General features: G+C 36.8%; 1 protein-coding gene across 7 annotated transcripts in view; it reads right to left on the minus strand.

Annotated features, from left to right (window-relative positions):
* LOC127835267 (dedicator of cytokinesis protein 9-like) overlaps positions 1-21,100 on the minus strand; it is a 176,169-nt gene that overhangs the window by 121,718 nt on the left and 33,351 nt on the right. For 4 of the 7 annotated variants that reach the window (XM_052361609.1, XM_052361608.1, XM_052361607.1 and 1 more), the window contains exons 1-7: positions 14,968-15,540; positions 8,819-8,941; positions 8,199-8,371; positions 6,917-6,989; positions 6,441-6,554; positions 4,701-4,832; positions 2,905-3,067 (exon numbers count right to left, since the gene is read on the minus strand). In XM_052361609.1, the coding sequence (XP_052217569.1) occupies positions 2,905-3,067; positions 4,701-4,832; positions 6,441-6,554; positions 6,917-6,989; positions 8,199-8,371; positions 8,819-8,941; positions 14,968-15,300 (1,111 nt within the window). In that variant the 5' untranslated portion in view covers positions 15,301-15,540. Of the gene's footprint in view, positions 1-2,904; positions 3,068-4,700; positions 4,833-6,440; positions 6,555-6,916; positions 6,990-8,198; positions 8,372-8,818; positions 8,942-14,967; positions 15,541-21,100 lie in introns of those variants that run through there. The other 3 variants (XM_052361610.1, XM_052361611.1, XM_052361612.1) reach the window with 2 other exon arrangements.

Genomic DNA, 21,100 nt, shown 5'->3' on the forward strand with positions numbered 1-21,100 from the left:
AGTGACCCCATGACCTAGTTTTTGACCCGGCAAGGCCCATGTTCGAACCTGACCTACACATCATCTAGATACAACTTCTGACTTAGTGTGGTAAAGATCAGATGAAAACTACTTGAATTAGAGAGCAGACACCATGCTGAATGTGTAAAACGTACTAAGTGACCCCGTGACAAAGTTTTTGATCTGGCATGGCCCATGTTCGAACTTGGCCTTAAGATCATCTAGATAAAACTTCTGACCAAGTTTGGTGAAAATCAGATGAAAACTACTTGAATTAGAGAGCAGACAACATGCTGAATGCAAAATATGCAATAAGTGACCCCGTGACCTAGATTTTGGCTCGGCATGGCCCATGTTCAACTTGTGGAAGAGATCATCCAGATAAAACTTCTGACCAAGTTTGGTGAAGATATTGGTTGAAGACTACTTGAATTAGAGAGCGGACAACATGCTGAATGTTTTAAACGCGCTTTGTGACCCTGTGACCTAGTTTTTGACCCGGCATGACCCATATTCAAACTTGACCTAGACATCATCTAGATACAACTTCTGATCAAGTTTGGTGAAGATCGGATGAAAACAACTTGAATTCGAGAGCGGACACCATGCTCAATGTTTAAAATGCACCAAGTGACCCCGTGACCTAGTTTTTAACCCAGCATGACCCATATTCTAACTTGACCTAGACATCATGTAGATACACATCTGACCAAGTTTGGTGAAGATCGGATGAAAAGATTTTGAATTAGAGAGCCGACACTTAATACGGCCAACCAACCGACCGACCGACTGACAGACAGAGAAGTTTCCTCCTATATACCCCCCTAAAATTCCTTTGTGGTTGTACAAAAACAATTTTCCAGCTTTGCTTACTCTTACCTGAAATGATACAGAACAAAAAAGTAACAAGGGACAAAATTGTCACAAAACCAGGTTTTCATTGTGAAAAAAAAATCTGATAAAGGGAGAAAACTCAAACTGAACTTTTGAAATGACCAAAAAAAATTAACCCCCTTTGTAATTTTTTTTTTTTTTTTAAATCTATTTTTAGTTGTGGCGACCTTGACATTGGAGATATTGACGTGATTCTTTCGTGGGACACACCGTCCCATGATGGTGAACAAATGTGCCAAATGATTTTAAAATCTCACAATGAATGACATAGTTATGGCCAGGACAAGCTCATTTATGGCCATTTTTGACCTTTGAACTCAAAGTGTGACCTTGACCTTGGAGATATCGACGTAATTATTTCGCGCGACACACCGTCCAATGATGGTGAACAAATGTGCCAAATGATTTTAAAATCTGACGATGAACGACATAGTTATGGCTCAGACAAGCTCATTTATGGCCATTTTTGACCTTTGAACTCAAAGTGTGACCTTGACCTTGGAGATATCGACGTAATTATTTCGCGCGACACACCGTCCAATGATGGTGAACAAATGTGCCAAATGATTTTAAAATCTGACAATGAACGACATAGTTATGGCCCGGACAAGCTTATTCCGCCAGCCCGCCAGCCAGCCCGCCAGCCAGCCAGCCAGCCAGCCCGCCCGCATTCGCCAATCTAATAACCAGTTATTTCCTTCGGACAACCTGGTTAATTCCTTCGGAAAACCTGGTTAAAAACTTTATCATACTGCTTCCTTAAAGGGACTGTCAACCACGGCGTTGAAGAAAAGAAAAGTTGTAAAATATCGCATTTTTTTACAATAATTAGTTTATATTGGTTAAAATATCACGACTGGCATATTACATTACTTGAAAAAAGTTCATATTTTCAGTATATAAGGTAATAAAATTTTGCGATGTGAAATCGAAAGTACATCGCGAAAATAGGTGACATAACGATTTACACATTATAAATAACGCAAGTAGATCATTTTATATATATGATATATACAATTCACTACGCATGCACAATTTGAATTCTTGGGTTCACCATGTGATGATGATGATCAATCTACTGGCGTTATTTATAGTTAACTGGTAGTTACCTGGTAGACATACCCAGTAAAATTTATTACGGAATATACTGAAAACATGAAAACAACTTTTTTCAAGTAATGTCATATACAAGTCGTGATATTTTAATCAATATAAACTAACAATTGTAAAAAAATACTGTATTTTACAGCTTTTCTTTTCTTCTTCGTCGTGGTTGACAGTCCATTTAATAGGAAGATATCATTTTAAATGCTGTTGGGTGAAGCGATTGTTTCCTACCGGTATACATGGTTATTACGCAAATGTTATGGTTCATTGCCCTTAAACATGCGTCTCCCAGGTTTTATGACCTTAATCCATCTGGAAAACCCTATGATCAAAGTGAAGATAAGCAAATACAATGCCGAAATCTGGTAAAATAGTGCTGAAAAATATACTGTCCGAATGTTTAGTCATTAACGATATACAAAAAACACGCGTGTCCGAAAAATAAGAATCACGCAAAATAATTATTTTGGCCCAAAAAGGGGGTGTCCAAAAACTTAAGTGTCCGAAAACTTAGAGTGTCAGAAAACTTAGAGTAATCACGGTAATTCTAATCTCGGAAATGGTCCCTGTGTCAATTGGATCCACAGAAATCCACTGATTCAGGGAAAAATCACACCCCTGGGGTCGTATCCACAAAGCTTCTTAGTGAAAACTTAAATAAATTCCTTAAATTTGAAAATTTCAGTAAGTCTATACTTGATTAAATTTAACTTCAATTTTGTTTATAATGCTATCATGCTGTTTAAGATTCAAAATACCCTGCTGCTTTTACCAGATTTGAGTGCACAACAATAGAGTTCACTGTAGAAATTGAATTTAATATTTTCACTAAAGTCGAACTTAAGTTAAGATTTGCATTAGGAGCTTTGTGGATATGGGCCCTGGTGTATCAATGTAGCTCACCCCTCACTCTGTCCAGGGAGATCTGAGAGAGGGTCTCCGCCGCGGTGATCACTTTGTTGAGTGTCTTGATCCAGTCATCCAGCTCTGCCTCATTCTCAGCAGCAAACAGGTACGCCTTGTCTGCAGTACGCACCTCAAAACAGTGCTTGCCCTTCTTTGGGTTCTACACAATGAAAAACAAGGGACAAAATTGTCACAAAAGCAGGTTTTCAATTTGAAAAAAAAAGTCTGATAAAGGGAGACAACTCAAACTGAACTGATTGTTTATAATAAACCCCCTTTGTTTCAAAATAAATATATTTTTTTAGTTGTGGCCAACTTGATTTTAAAGATATTGACGTAATTCTTTCGTGCGACACACCGTCCAATGATGGTGAACAAATGTGCCAAATATTTTACAATCTCACAATGAATGACATAGTTATGGCGCGAACAAGCTCATTTGTGCACATTTTTTACCTTTGAACGCAAAGTGTGACCTTGACCTTCAAGATATCGACATAGTTCTTTAACGCGACACACCGTCTAATGATGGGGAACAAATGTGCCAAATGATTTTAAAATCTCACAATGAACGACAAAGTTATGGCCGGGACAAGCTTGTTCCGACCGCCCGCCCGCTGACATTCGCCAATCTAATAACCAGTTTTTTCCTTCAGAAAACCTGGTTAATGAAAGCTGTTTAAACCTAAATATTTTAGCTTGGCTGCTTCAAAAGCCTAAGGCTTATTAAAATGCTCTCGAGTTCCTGGATAGAACCAGTTCTAAGATTATATGTGGGAGATCTAAAAAAAAATGTGGGGATTGAAGCCATGTTCTTTCGGTTATTAAGGGGACACCATTACCACTAGACTGTGGCTATCAGTTTTAAAAAAGCTTTTTGCAAAAGGGTCATTTTTTCTTTCCGTAAAATGAAATCAAGAGATACATTTTGGTGAAGATGAGTTAAACACTGTTGGACATGGACAGCAGAAACTGCTTTAAAGGTAACTCAAGAGCCGACGATCAGTTAATGATTAAACTTTGCCTAGATACCTAGATATTATGTTGACAAGCTTTGTCATGTAAGTTCGGTGAGCATTAGACAAGTTGTTTTTAAAGTGGTCATTGTTTTGGCCAACCAACCAAATACAGTTTGTTTAAGGCTGCAGATCATGTGAAATATTATTCTGGGGGCCTTTCATGAACAATCATACAACAATTTTACCTTACGAGAGAATTTTGTAATCTTGATAAGTAGACGAACTAGCTCGCCATGCTCATCAAATATATATGGCGCTTGAGATGCCAATGTAATAAATTAAGTACTGAAATTTTATAATTATACGATATGGACTTTAGCGATTATGTATCTTCGAAAGATGTATCGTATCGTAAATGTGTACTGCGATGTTTATTGAAACGGTCCCCCGGTCTGTATCTCAATTCATTCTCACTGATAACCACAGTTTAAAATTTACAAATGAAGATATGACAGTGTGACATCGACCTATTCAAACTATTTATTTTATATTTATGATAGCATTACACCACACAATGTTGCAAGTTCATTATCTCTTTTATGGTATCATGATCTATAAGCTCATCATAAATAACTAAGCAACCAAGTGCTCATGATTCATCATGTTTCACCAATACTGCATTATTTTTGGATGATCACAGACAAATTTGTGACATTGGAACCAGTGCATAACTCTTTATAAAACCCTTATTATAGGTAAATTCAGATCTATGTTGTTCACCATAGCTTTCCTTAATGCTATGTAGCCCACCTAATTTAGTGGTGTGAAGCCTACCTTGACAACTTCCTGTGCACAGTCCAGGAAGATGACCCCCTTGACCTCGGACTTCCTGTCATCCTTGAAAAACTCCAGACTGTACGTCTGGTCTGATTGCTGCTTGATGCAGAAATAGCGACGCTTCATTTGCTGAAAAGTACAAAAGTTTTTTCTAATTTTTAAACAAGATGCGTTTGTGAAACACAATGTCCCCCTATATGACGTTTGACCTAAAAAGGATGACCTTGACCCTTCACCACTCAAAATGTGCAGCTCCATAAGATACACATGCATTTCAAATATAAAATTGCTAGCTTCAATATTGCAGAAGTGACATTACATGAGCAATTTTGACCCATATATGTGACCTTGAAGGATGACCTCGACCTTGACCTTTCACCACTCAAAATGTGCAGCTCCATGAGATACACATGCATGCCAAATATCAAGTTGCTATCTTCAATATTGCAAAAGTATTCATAAAATGAGCGATTTTGGCCACATACATTTGACCTCTGACCTTGAAGGATGACCTTGACCTTTCACCACTCAAAATTTGCAGCTCCATGAGATACACATGCATGCCAAATATCAAGTTGCTATATTCAATATAGCAAAAGTTATTGCAAAATGTTAAAGTTGGCGCAAACCAACCAACCAACAGACCAACCAACCAATAGACCAACCAACAGACCAACTACAGACAGGGCAAAAACAATATGTCCCCCACTACTATAGTGGGGGACATAAAAACAAAATGAGTAACTATGTCAGTCAAATCAAAATGGTCAAACAAACCAGTGATTGAGAACTCAAAATCTTTTACAAATGGTTGCTGTTAATACATATAGTGGTAAAATGTTGTTTTTTTACAATGTTGCTTCAGCGAAACAGCTCGTCTAAGTTATCATACCATGACAAAATTCTTAACAATGGCGACCAATGTAAAAGACCGAGCCAGTCCCATTAAGTTAGCTAAATTTTTCAATCGGCATACCTCGCTGACTATCATTGATAAAGGTAAAGGCAGCTTGGTTCCTGTCCTCTTCCAAATTTATCGAAAGGTTCTGGACAGGAACCAGACACGAAACTGCCAGCTGGCACTTCAAACGCTGTGACGCTGGGAAAACCCAAAATGTAGTTATTTTTAGATATGATCCAGAAAGTAACCCACCTTCCAGTTTCGCTGAATGGGTCAAGTTCCCCAGGGGTACTACTTCCCCGTACCCCCAAATTATTTTTCGTACCAAATATTTTTAGTACCCAATTTAATTTTTTTACGTACCCAAATATTATTTTGTACTCAATTGTTTTCGTACCAATTTTTTTTCTTAAAACCCTTTTTTTTCTTCCTTTTTTTTTCTTTTTTTAATCAACTTTTTTTTGGCATAATTTTCGTACCCAATTTTTTTTAACCCAAATGTTCGTACCCACATACACATTTGTGGTGATGTAGATCAACTTAAATTGATGCTTTTATATCCATCCTCTTCAAAAGCTTCGTCACATTAGTACAGTCAGTACTTTGATCTAATAACATGCCCTGGGACAGCACTGCTAAGGTACACCGCTGCTATAGTTAAAGAACCTGGAATGGGTTGCCATGGCTGCATATCCTGATACAGCATTGCTAAGGTTACATACTCTGACACAGCATTACCATGGTAACATACCCATAACAGTGCTGCTATGGTAACATACCCTGGTGCAGCGTTCCTTGGTTAAATAATCTGGTACACCAATGCCATGGTTACATACCCTAGTGAAGCTGATGATAGCGTCCTTGCCGCTGTCCGGCCCCTTGTACAACCAGCCTGCCTTGGTGATGATCTGGGACACACTGGCACTGGAGTAGGTACGACTGATCGAGTCCTGACATCAAAACACATATTAATGAGGGACGGAACAATGCAGCCTTGTTCTCAGAACAACACTTTTTAGGCATCTGTGCCAAAAACATAGCTTCTAATCATTTATAACCCTTTCCCCCTCGAAAAGCAAAAGTAAAAATTGCTATATGCAACCAGTATAAAACCAGAACATCCTGCGAGTAACTCGCAGTGTGTTCAGATTTCATGCTGTACACTGTTTATCAGATGCTGAGGGTTTGAAAAAGGCTTGAATCAAGTAAGAAAGGTCTAAAATTTAAATTGATTTTTAAGCGACTACAAATGCGTCAAAGTGTGTATATGAGTAGTAAAGGGTACAGTAAATTCCATTCCAACACTACTCACTTCATGATCTCTTTCGTCCATCTCCTGATCCACCTCAAAGATCTGTTCAGCCATGGACTCTCCTTTCTTGGTGCTGGAACAAGAACATCACCTTAATGTGGTCTTTTGTTTTGGGGAATTCAACAAGCTTATCTTAACCCTTTCCCACTCAGATGCAAAGTGAAAATGTCTATGTGCAAACAGCATAAAACCATAAAAGTCTGTGAGTAACTCGCAGTCTGTTCAGGTCTTATGCTGTTTGATGCTCATCAGTATCTAAGGTTTGGAGATAAAGCCCAAAAAACTTGAACCTAGTAACAAAGGTCTTTAATTAAATAATTTTCTAAGGGACTACAAATGCGTCAAAATACATATCTTAGTGGTCAACGGTTAATACACTTCATATATTTTTTGTACTGAAACAAGAACTACAAAGCACTGCAAATTGTAAAATATTTCCGTTAAGTCATAGATGCCTAAAAAAATTATTAAGAGGTTGGCAACCATCAATGATTACTATACATGTATGCATCATGTTTCAATTTAGATAACAAAAACTAATTCAGAGCAATATCTCCATCCAACCTCAAGTAACTGATTGGAAATTGTTTCGCTACTTTAACCCTTTCCCACTTAGAAACAAAGTGAAAACAGCTATATGCAAACAGCATAAACCCAGAACAGCCTGCGAGTAACTTGCAGTCTGTTCAGGTTTCATGCTGTTTGATGCGCATCAGTGTCTAAGGGTTGGAAATGAAACCTTTAAAGCTAGTATGCACAATTTTTATATGTGTTAAATTGTAATATATTGATAAAAATATGTTACAATAACACAAAGTAGGCAAGAAAAATTATACATTGAACACGAATTTCATAAAACGCAGCAAAGACAAATTAGTGCCCCGAGCCGATTGTTACGAAGATATTTCGTACATATTTTCCTACAATAACCAAAGCATTTGTCTTTTTGTTAGGATCGTAGTGAGTGCTCATGTGTCGTATAAATACATGTAGATATCATTGCAGGAAATTAAAATGATCCGTAAAACTAAATTTAGATTCACATCATACATGCATGTTTTACATGCTGGCAAATTTGACTGTACAGACATTTCCAATTTTAGAATTAAAAATACCTGGCTTATTTCGCATTTTTCGACACATGTTCTTCTTAACTGTTATTTGAATTTATATTGAAATATATGTATAATAAGTTTTTTACACATTTTACATAAATTCATTAATATTTGACACAATCGTGCATACTTGCTTTAACACTAAGTAATGCTTCTCTGCAACCTACTTGGGTAACTGTTGGTAACCGGCTGAGTATTTGCTGTACTTGAAGCGTATCATGTGACATGTGTCTGTGTATGTACGCAGGCACTCTTCGACGAGTAGGTTCCCTGCATTCTCATTGGTCAGCTTGGGGACGGTGGAATGAACGGTACGGATCTTCTTGGCAGGCGTAGGGGCCTGCAACTCAGTGGAGATGTTACGATTGGTGGGATTGACAGCATAATCATTAGTAAAACTATAATCATTATCATTGTTGGTAACATCATCATCTTCAGTAAAATCATCATAATCATTGAAATCATCATCATAAGTTACAACATTATTATCATTAAAAACATCATCATTTGTCAAATCAATATAATCATTTTTAAATACTATCAAAAACATAATCATCATGAATGACATTATCATCATAAATGATGTCGTTAATGAGCATTTTTAAAAACATCGTCATCATTAGTAATATCAGAATTCTAATTGACAGGGTCATTATTTGTCATGTCAGCAATATCATCAACTTCATCATCATAATTTTCACTGATCAATTTTCACATCATTCGTGACATCAACATCACCATTATAAATGAGATCATTGCTTTTAATCTTTACACAAGCTCATCTTACAGGAGTGAGTATATCGTCATGCGGGAACACCAGCAGCTCTCTGTGTGGGTCATTGTGCAGCAAAACCTTGTTCTTCAGGACATAAGTCTCGTAGTCTATAGGCTCAACTGGCTTGGGACGGTTCTGAAAATAGAAACAACATGATAGTCTATAGGCTCAACTGGCTTGGGGAGGTTCTGAAAATAGAAACATCATGATATTCTATAGGCTCAACTGGCTTGGGGCAGTTCTGAAAATAGAAACATCATGATAAGTCTATAGGCTCAACTGGCTAGGGGCAGTTCTGAAAATAGAAACATCATGATAGTCTAAAGACTCAACTGGCTTGGGGCAGTTCTGAAAATAGAAACATCATGATAAGTCTATAGGCTCAACTTGCTTGGGGCAGTTCTGAAAATAGAAACATCATGATAAGTCTATAGGCTCAACTGGCTTGGGGCGGTTCAGAAAATAGAAACATCATGATAAGTCTACAGGCTCAACTGGCTTGGGGCGGTTCAGAGAATATAAATATCATGATAAGTCTATAGGCTCAACTGGCTTGGGGCGGTTCAGAAAATAGAAACATCATGATAAGTCTATAGGCTCAACTGGCTTGGGGCAGTTCAGAAAATAGAAACATCATGATAAGTCTATAGGCTCAACTTGCTTGGGGCAGTTCTGAAAATAGAAACATCATGATAAGTCTATAGGCTCAACTGGCTTGGGGCGGTTCAGAAAATAGAAACATCATGATAAGTCTACAGGCTCAACTGGCTTGGGGCGGTTCAGAGAATATAAATATCATGATAAGTCTATAGGCTCAACTGGCTTGGGGCGGTTCAGAAAATAGAAACATCATGATAAGTCTATAGGCTCAACTGGCTTGGGGCAGTTCAGAAAATAGAAACATCATGATAAGTCTATAGGCTCAACTGGCTTGGGGCGGTTCAGAAAATAGAAACATCATGATAAGTCTATAGGCTCAACTGACTTGGGACGGTTCAGAAAATAGAATCATCATGATTAGTGCTGTGTATTGTAGTCAATAGGCTCTACTGGCTTGGGGCAGTTCTGTAAAAGAGATTTTGAGCCGATTACAAAATGTCCCACACAAACCAAGAAACACAGTAACACACATATTCTCATGGTATGGGCATAAAAACACAAAACTTGACTTTTAGTAAATGACAATGGATTGTATGACTTCCTTGTTAAATAATATATTTCCTATGAAATCAAGTGTCATTACAAAAATGATTACTTCAACAATACAAAATTAATAGCATACTTGAACCATTGTATAGTATATATCCTTATATCATGTGATTTCAAGCGGTTACCATGTACTAACATGTATATTTACTACAATAGTGATAATATATTCTGCTTGACGATCAAATTGGTCGTTACCACTATGAATTGATTATGCTACACTAACTTAGCTTTTCAGCTTTTGATATTATTAGTTACACTGAGGGTAACTGAAGGTGAATGGGATATACACCCTCAGTAATTTCATACCATACGAGAGCGAAGCTCGAGTATGAAAAGAAAGTACTGAGGGTTTATACCCCATACACAATCCGTTACTAACAGTGTAAGGATTATATCTAAACGGACTACTCGATTACTCGGGGCAGTGATATTTTTACAATTTTTTTCATCTAAGTACTGGGACCTGATAACTTGCAAATCTATGAGTCCCCAAATTGAAAGAATGAGTCCAAAATATTATAAGTTACACCGTTAGTAACTGAGGGTGTATGGGATATACACCCTCAGTCATTTCATACCAAACGAGAGCCCAGCTCGAGTATGGTATGAAATAACTGAGGGTGTATATCCCATACACCGTCAGTTATTAACGGTGTAATGATTATATCTCAACCGACTACTCGATTACTCGGGAAGAGGACAATTACAACGAGCAAGGCATGGTATAGTGGAGATAACCCTGGGTTATGGTTAGGTTAGGGTAAGGGGTCGGGTTAGGGTTAAGGCATGGGTTAAGGCTTACCCTAACCCAAACCCGACCCCTAACTCTAACCCTAACCCTTACCCTCTAACCCCCCCCATGCGCATTACAGTACCATGCCTCGCTCGTCGATTTACTTGGGTATAATGGAAATTACTCGGGGTGTATGAAAAATACTGCATGGGCACGTGACCGCTCTAAGCCAATCGGATTAGGTCATTCTTGTAGGAGGTGAGATATTAAACGATATTATTATCAATGCATTTTTGGGACTCACATAATTTGAAACTTTGCATCCCCAGAGGTTTTTGTGAGTCCAGGGGCCGTATTCACTAAACAATTCTTAGACTGAAGTCTAAGAATAAAGAAAATTCTTTAAATTAAAATATTCAAGAATTTCTTGAATTTTGAGTCAAACTCTGCAGTAAACATCTCTATCTATATCATTCTTCATATAGAACATTTTGTTAATGACATAATCACCAGTGAAGGCCTGTATATATTCAAACATTAAACACATTTTAAGTCTTTTCTTTATTCTTAAGTCTAAGAATCGGTTGGTGAATACGGGCCCAGGACGCAGGACTCGCAGGTAAAAAAATCACTGTCGGGGTGTATGGAAATTACTCGGGTGCATGCAAAATACACCATGGGCACATGACCTCTCTAAGCCAATCCGATTAGGCCATTTTTGTAGGAGGTGAGATATTGATAAATATACTGTCAGCTGGCTATAATTTCATAATTTTTAAACCCTCCAAATTAGATGAAAAATAGCTTCTTAACAACTTACCATCCCAGTACCAAGTTAATAGTTAATAGCAAAATGAAACAAATCATTGTATAATATCAAAAAGTGAAACTCCAGCTGCTGCAGCAGTATTGCATTATATTATCATACACAATTTCATGGTCCTTTATTAAAGGCAATGACCCATTTTAAAACAGTACAAATCCATTTTTCCAACTAACGTTTGCTCTTCAAATCCAAAATCCCACAGTGAAAATTGTTTCTCTGCCATTTGCCAAATTAGCCAATGGCTACAAATTCTTGTGTTTGGCTACAACTGTTTCTTCATAAAAAACCCCAAAATTACCATAATTATACATATACAACATAAAGTGGTAAATTTTGCTACAGAAAATTTTGAGCCAGGCAGGGCCTCAGTAAAATAAGGACTGTTTAATCATTTATGCAATACATACTTCCAGCCAATAGATGTGTTTGCTTATGCATTAATGAGTTAAAAGGAAATAAATATTTTAATTAAAAAAAATTGTTACATTAAAGCATTGCAGGTAATTAAAGTTAAGTGGACTCTATTGTTAATATCGTCCAGTCACCTGTTTTGGTCGGTCACCTATTTCGGTCGATCATATATTTTTGCGTGTGAAATTGAGTGCTTTTTCAAAAGGATTAACTTTTCTTGGACAGATATATTAATGGATTTCTGATTTTGGAAAAACATTATAGGTGCAATTTGTGTCTTTCATTTTCCGATGTGTTTATATTTAATTCGTGTATAAGTCAACCCATGCAATTAACAACAACAGCAAATAAATATCCCACAAATAATAATGACTTTACAGAGTATTTAAGTTGCTATTATCTATACTGTTGAAGCAATGTTTATTCTTTATAAACCTACTAGATAGTTTAAAATGATATGCATTATTTGTGCATATAATTTTATTTAAATACAATGATTTCTTGTGGTATGATTTTTACAATATTTATATATTCATAGTAAACATAGTGTGGCTCAATTGGTCATTGTTGGCTTGTGTACTACTTACATGTACCCCGGGTACGGTAAATATACTAAAACCTACCCGGGAATTTTAACGCTAAATCGGTCGTTGTCAGCTGTTTAAGACAAGGGCTGTTTGTAAAACATACATGCCCCCCATATGGGCTCTCAGTTGTAGTGGCAGCCATTCTGTGAATACGTTTTTTGTCACTGTGACCTGAACCTTCGACCTAGTGACCTGAAAATCAATAGGGGTCATCTGCCAGTCATGATCAATGTACCTATGAAGTTTCATGATCCTAGGCCTAATAATTCTTGAGTTATCATCAGGAAACCATTTTACTGTTTTGAGTCACTGTGACCTTGACCTTTGACCTAGTGACCTGAAAATTAATAGAGTCAGCTGCCAGTCATGATCAATGTACCTATGAAGTTTCATGATCCTAGGCGTGAGCATTCTTGAGTTATCATCCGGAATCTATTTTACTATTTCGAGTCACTGTGATCTTGACCTTTGACCTAGTGACCTGAAAGTCTATAGGGGTCATGTGCCAGTTATGATCAATGTACCTATGAAGTTTCATGATCCTAGGTTTATGCATTCTGGAGTTATCATTCGGAAACCATTTTACTATTTGAAGTCACTGTGACTTTACCTAGTGACCTGAAAATCAACAGGGATCATCTGCCAGTCATGATCAATGCTCCTATGAAGTTTCGTGATCCTAGGCATAAGCATTCTTGACTTATCATCCTGAAACCATTTTATTGTTTTGAGTCACTGTGACCTTGACCTTTGACCTAGTGACCTGAAAATCAATAGGGGTTATCTTCCAGTCATGATCAATAAACCTATGAAGTTTTATGATCCTAGCCATAAGCCTTCTTGAGTTATCATCAGGAAACCATTTTACTATTTCGAGTCAGTGTGACATTGACCTTCAACCTAGTGACCTGAAAATCAATGGGGGTCATCTGCCAGTCATGATCAATGTACCTATGAAGTTTCATGATCCTAGGCCTAAGCATTCTTAAGTTATCCGGAAACCGTTTTACTATTTCGAGTCACTGTGACCTTGACCTTTGACCCAGTGACCTGAAAATCAATAGGGGTCATCTGCCAGTCATGATCAATGTTCCCATGAAGTTTCATGATCCTAGGGCCTAAGCGTTCTTGAGTTATCATCCGGACACCATCTGGTGGACGGGCCAACGGACCGACCAACCAACATGTGCAAAACAATATACCCACTCTTCTTCGAAGGGGGGCATTAAAATAATAATTATGTTCACATTTATGTCAATTTTCTGTTAAATGGTCACTATATTATTGTAACTCATACTCAAAAAGCCGTAATGTTGATGCAGTTTTTTTAAAGAAGTTTGTTTCAGATAAACTATACTGTTTAACGTGAATCTGTAGCGCGTTTTAGGACTTTGGATTTTAGGGTGGAATACAACTCAAGTACAGTCTAACATTGACCGGGTACTTTTAAGTATATTTACCGTACCCGGGATAGATGTAAGTAAACTGAAGAGTACCCGGGGTACATGTTAGTAGTACCCGAGCTGACTCAATGACCAATCAAGCCAAAGTGTGTTTGTATGTCTCTCTGGAAAAACTAACTCAAATTTTGTGCTACTAAGATCTTTTATATGGTATGGAGCAGGATGACCTTGACCTGCACATACATGATAAATTGGGGAGGTAAATAAAGTATATTTTCTCACACACACAGATAAAAGTTGCTATTATATACTCAAATTTCTGGCATTTCAAAATGCAGCATCAGATGACTATTCACACTTTGAATGCAATTTCCTTCATTATTAGCTGGTTACCATAAAAAACATAGAAAACAACAACACAGGGCACTAATCATTTTTTTTGGCCGCTTGAACATTAAAGAAGCAATATTATCATTATAAAACATATATACTGAAACTGTATGCAGCTATTTAAACAAATAACCAGTGGGCAAATGAAATCATACAATTTGGAATACCTGATATGTTAGTAACATTGTTACCTAACCCAGCCAAAAAAAACACACCCGATATAGGATTCTTAATCCAATGTGACACATGTCAGTCTTGTAAATTGATGATGTGAAATATTAAACCTGACACTGAACTCCACAGTAGCTACCTGGTATGTTAAATATTTAATAAACTTGATATTCTTGGTTTATGTTTCCAAATAAAAGATATACTGAGGATCAGTACAGTGTTTTACTGAGTGTGGTATACTGAATATTTTTTATTTATTTTTGTTGTGCAGGGCATTTTATTGCAACATAGAGCTTTTGAAAATACAACTGATCAGAAAAAGTTGCATATTAAAGATATGAAAATACCCATCTTATCTTCACACACGCATTTCTATTTGCACCTTTGAAAACATGCCTGAATAATCAACACAATTGAAAGACATCATTTACCTGTTGATAAAATTCCACCAGCGACCTATCAAAAAGTTCCGAGCTATTTGTAGCCAATTCCAAAATGGCTTTCATTATGCCATCGAGTTTGTGTTCAGAGGACATTTGTAGTTTCAACAATGCCTTTAGATGCTTTTCGCGTCTCTGACGCTTTTTGTCAAAGCTACTCATTGGTCGCTGTTTGTCGCGTCGTTCCCTCAAGGGCACAAGATCTGACCCTTTGACCTCTGTGACAATGACCTTTGGCAAACTGGAGGTCACGTGGTAGTAGCCTTCCATGACCACTGGAGAATTGGAGTTTTCATAAACTCCCTCCATGGAAAACTCCTTCATTTTGAGCTAGCACTATTGGCGTTTTCACGATCTACTACCTCTTGGTATAAAGTAATTCAAAGAAATCATGACGTTTCATTGAAATGTGTTATCTAATGTGTTTATAATCCAACCATTTATCCAATCAGAAAACATGTCACATATTGAGAATAGTTTCAAAATACTCTGCACTTCAAGGTGAACCAGTTTCCAGTTTCAGCATCCAACACAAAGAAATTTCAAACACATTTGTATTTATTACTTATTTTGTAAATGATGCTCTGTATAGTTCTACATTAAACAGGATGTGAAAATAGTGCATCATTTTAACTTGATCCATTTAAAAACAAAAAAGTAGACACTGCAAATATGATCTTCACGTTAATGTATACATCAACAAACATCTGCCCCCTAATGCTTATCTTCATTGATATTATTTGCTATAGTTGCAAAAGATTATTCTGTGTGTTTCTGTATTGATATTAACATATTATGATTGTAAGAGACAGTTTCTATGTGATACCAAAAATTCCATTCCACATAACCATAGTAAATATTCTGACAAGTTCCTAAACCTTTTGAAAGAGATAAGTCTTCTAAAGCAATTAGGCTACATTTTCAGACCATTTTTTTATTCAGCAAATTTTCTCTTTAATAAACTACCCGTTAAAGGTACTTTCCCAATTCAGGAAAACGAACAAAATTCCCAATTGCCATCTGAAAAATTCCCAATCCCAAAATTCATTAGTTGAAAGTGAACACATAAAACTAGTTTTTGACCCGGCAAGACCCATGTTCCAACTTGACCTAGACATCATCTAGATACAACATCTGACTAAGGTTGGTGAAGATCGGATGAAAACAACTTGAATTAGAGAGTGGACACTTAATACGGACCGACAGACAGACCGACCGACAAGCTCACTCCATAATACCCCTCTAAACTTCGTTTGTGGGGGTATAATGAGCACTGAAACTGAATATTTCAAGCCAAAATGCATGTAAATTAATATTTAATTTTGTTTGTGAAATTTATACTAAGCAATTAAAAATTTAGCCCCAAATTGTTCTCGCAATTTTTTTCCAATTGGTATGTGTACAAAAGAAAACACTTGATATCATGACCCCTTCATAAAAGACACTGATCCATCTGCCACTGCACATTATAAGTCACCATATCTGCTAACAGAATTCTTGTTTTGAAATGACAGTTTAAATATTTTGGTTCTAATTTGCCTTTCTGCATATTACTATTTTGGACAACTAAGACATACATGATCCAGTTCTTTAAGACAAATAAATACATGTCAACTCAAACAATCAACTAAATTATCCAAAACATTCACATATATTTCTCAAAGTACACAATCCGATCATTTATTCATGTGACATATTTATCCCAAACATTCTGAAAGATAAACATCTTTTATTCTAAACATGTCATTAAACTTTATCCCAGAAGCTAAATACATAATGAACAACACTGTTGCAAGCAACTCAGTGAAACAAACTGTTGCCAAATATTTCTGCTGTTGAATTATCAATACTGTTACTCTCTTCACATCTTTTCACCTTAATGAGATAGATACACAAAAACACAGAGAACTGAAATAACACAACAGCAGTGCTCCAGTTAGGCCTAAATCGAAGGGCGCTGCGCCCTGCCCTCCCGAACCTCCGCCCTGCCCCCCCCCCCCCTCAAAAAAAAAAATTTTTTTTTTTTTTTTTTACATATGATAATTCATAAATCTCTTATTACATTGTAATTAGTTTAATCCTCATTGTAGACATTATATTTGAATGGTTTAATAATAATGGGAATAATACAATTATTTATAACATATAAATTAACATGCAACAGAAAGCATTCCAGAAACACCCGCGCGCTCGAACGTGCCCTTTTCACAAAATACTGCGCGTCGAAAGTGCCCTTTTTACAAAATACTGCGCGTCGAAAGTGCCCTTTTGACACAAAAGCCCCCCTGCCCTTTTCAAATCCTAGCTGGAGCACTACAACAGTTTTATTGTTTGATTGACCGTAATGATTATTATAAATCAGATAGTATCTGATAGGTATTTAACCCTAATTGCTTGCTGGGAAATTTATCGTCTGCAAATATGTTGTCTGCTGAATTTCTAAAAGTAGCATTTTCTTTGTTTTTTTCCAAAGAATACTATCAGAATAGCAAACAGTTTGGATCCAGCTAGATGAGACGCCACAAACTGTTTGCAAAGGCCTTCAAAATTCGGTTCCAGCACTGAAAGAGTTAAATACTGCACTAGTAATCCACTTTAAGTTGTTGTTGCTTTTTGATAAATTTGTCAGAAAAAAATCCCGACCCTCCAAGTTAAGTGTTTTAAACAAATATAAATCAAATATAATGATAATTATTTTACAACAATATAAATGAATAAATGCTATTCCAGAAACAAAAAACAAGAATTAAAAAAAATCCATAAAATATCATTTCCTTTCGGTAAATTCTGAAGATGTCAAACAAAAAAACAACATTACGTTTTCTACAAAAAAACCCTGCTTAAGTTAGTCCCCACAAACAATTACATAACAACTTAACATAAACAATCCAGAAGACTCTTGATATTAGTTACAAAGCCTCCTGCTATATACATCCCAGGTAAAACATTAACCTTGCACATTAATTACATATTATAGCAATATATTCTCCATTCCAAAAACACTAAACAAGATCTACTTAAATGCTCTTCAATTTCTAAATAATGGAAATTACAAAAGGTGTGTGCTTATAACAGATTCCAGAGCTAATATCATTTTTGCTGACTTTCCCTGTCATGATTTTATCTTAAGCCATGAAATGTATACATTTATTTTGCCAGAACAACAATACATGTTGTTATTTTATAGGAAGTATATCTGATACAAAGATTTCTGGGTGATATTAAATTATATACAAGGAGGACTGTATTACTAGTTTTCTTAGAAAGAATGGAGCAATTTGTTTATATTATACCCAATTCAGAGTCAGCCTTGCTTCTAAAATGAATGAAAATGGGTGGTGGCATTTGTTTCTGGCTGTGTTCTTTAAAGTACAGCACAATCTTAATGCTGCATGAAACATCAACAACAAAAACAATCTTCATCATGTGGTTGCTATATATACACATAGCTCAGCCTCTTGAACCAAGTTCAATCACTGTTGTTAAATTTGAAATATGAAATATGCAGTTCGTTGTTGAAATATAAAGTTCGCCTCGGCACAATGGATAAGGTGTCCGCCGAGTGCTTCGGAGGTCATGGGTTAGATCCCAACTCTGTTCTCCAGATCTTGACCCAAAGACACCAAGTACATATGTAGAACACTTGCAGAATTCGAAGAAACTTCACTATGTTTGTTCCGTATTTGATCATTATCCCCACGCTTTTTGAAAAAAAGGTGGGGATATTGTGGTTATCTCCGCCGTCCGTCCGTCTGTCTGTCTGTCTGTCTGTCCGTCCGTCCTGGCCACTATCTCCTCCTACACTAAAAGCACTAGAACCTTGAAACTTACACACATGGTAGCTATGAGCATATGTGCGACCCTGCACTATTTGGAATTTTGATCTGACCCCTGGGTCAAAAGTTATAGCGGTTGGGGTGGGGCCGCGTCAGAAATTATCACTCATTTTTTTAGGTTATTTTACATTTACTTCTTTATTTCTACACCGATTCACTTCAAATTGATACTGGACCTCTCTTATGACAATACGGTCAATCTCAACCATGCATGGCCCCATTGACCCAACCCTGGGGCGCCCCGCCCACATAGGCCACACCCACCAAAAATTTCCATTTACTATAATTTTTTCATTTCTACACGGATTCACTTCAAATTGATACTGAACTTTTGTTATGACATTAGGGTCAATCTCAACTATGCATGGCCCCAATCCCAACCCTGGGGCGCCCGTCCACATAGGCCACACCCACCAAAAAATTCCATTTACTATATTTTTTTCATTTCTACACGGATTCACTTCAAATTGATACTGAACTTCTCTTATGACATTAGGGTCAATCTCAACTATGCATGGCCCCATAACCAACCCTGGGGCCCCGCCCACATAGACCACACCCACCCAAAATTGCCTTTACTATAATTTCTTCATTTCTACACCGATTCACTTCAAATTGATATTGAACTTCTCATATGACAATACAGTCAATCTCAACTATGCATGGCCCCATTACCAACCCTGGGGCCCCGCCCACATAGACCACACCCGCCCAAAATTGCCTTTTACTATAATTTCTTCATTTCTACACCGATTCACTTCAAATTGATACTGAACTTCTCTTATGACAATACGGTCAATCTCAACTATGCATGGCACAATTACCAACCCTGGGGCGCCCTGCCCACATATGTCACACCCACCCAAAATTGCCTTTTACTATAACTTCTTCATTTCTACACCAATTCACTTCTAATTGATGATGAACTTCTCTTATGACAATACGGTCAATCTCAGCTATGCATGGCCCCATTACCAACCCTGGGGCACACCTAGGTCAAACATTCAGCGTGGGGATACGCATCGGCCTCTGCCGCGCCATTTCTAGTTTAGATAATGATTCAGTTTACAGACGTTGGCACTGCAGATAAACTGATTCATAGCTTTGGCAACTACAGTGAAAAACTTCTCCAAACTGGAAAAAAGTTGCACAGGCTAATCTGGAACGACACTTTACGCACATGCATTTTAACCCGTTTTCTATGAGCACGACTCAAATATTATTGCAAACACTAAAGAATTAGTGACAGCATACTTTGGTTAAAACATTTTTGATAAAAATAGGCCAGTTTGATTCTTCAAGCATGCAAATTTAGCAGTGCTGATATTACAATTATGGTATATTGATGTTGAGCATGTAAGTCACACTGCCACTCTGTTCAAAGAACTCTGAGAGCCCCCATTGACTCACTCCTGACATAATCATAATTTTTAATTCTACAACAAAGCTTCCCTTTCTTCAGATTATCTGTTGGAAATTAAGACATGACAAACTCACACAATGCCTCTCTGAGCTATAACAGGGAAATGTAATATTTTTATTCTTATCAGTGGTGTGACAGCAGTTGAACTGGTAGATGGTGGTGTTATTTAACTTGCCCAACCCACTGGATGGCTCTGCTTTGAAATGCTTTTCTTCTTTGTACTTTAATATTCAACTGTATCTTTTTTTCATCAGGCAGTCGGACTGAATTTTATTAGTTTGGAAAAATAGATTCGCAGATTTTGATATTACTATTCACATACCGGGGTAGTTGCATTAAACCAAAAAGTTTTAATTCTATTATTACCTACTTTCCACAAACCTGAATCTGTGTATTTAATAGACATTTGTTATTTATATTTTTACATAGATATTTATCTATTTTTTACAAAATAAGTTGGTTTCTAAAAAATAATCATTTTTTTTATTTCAGTGCACATTAAACAAATTAAGGTGGTTAACCCTCTCCCACTTAGAAGCAAAGTAAAAATGGCTACGTGCAAACAGCATTAAACCAGAACAGCCTACGAGTAACTGCGAGTCTGTTCAGATTTTATGCTGTTTGCTGCTCATCAGTATCTAGGGATTGAAAATGAAGCCTTTAAAAGTTTAATCTAGGAAGAAAGGTCTTTAATTGAATGTAACTTTTTAAGGGACTACAAATGCATCAAAATACTTTCTACTGTGGTAAATGGTTAATATTGCCAGGCAGATACTTTGTGTTTCTTATCTACAGTTGGACCCTATGGCAAATAAATTATCACTGGTCCAAGAAGGTTACACATTGCAAACACCATGCACACAGC

The sequence above is a fragment of the Dreissena polymorpha genome, chromosome 6 (assembly GCF_020536995.1).
Source record: "Dreissena polymorpha isolate Duluth1 chromosome 6, UMN_Dpol_1.0, whole genome shotgun sequence".
Taxonomy (NCBI): domain Eukaryota; kingdom Metazoa; phylum Mollusca; class Bivalvia; order Myida; family Dreissenidae; genus Dreissena; species Dreissena polymorpha.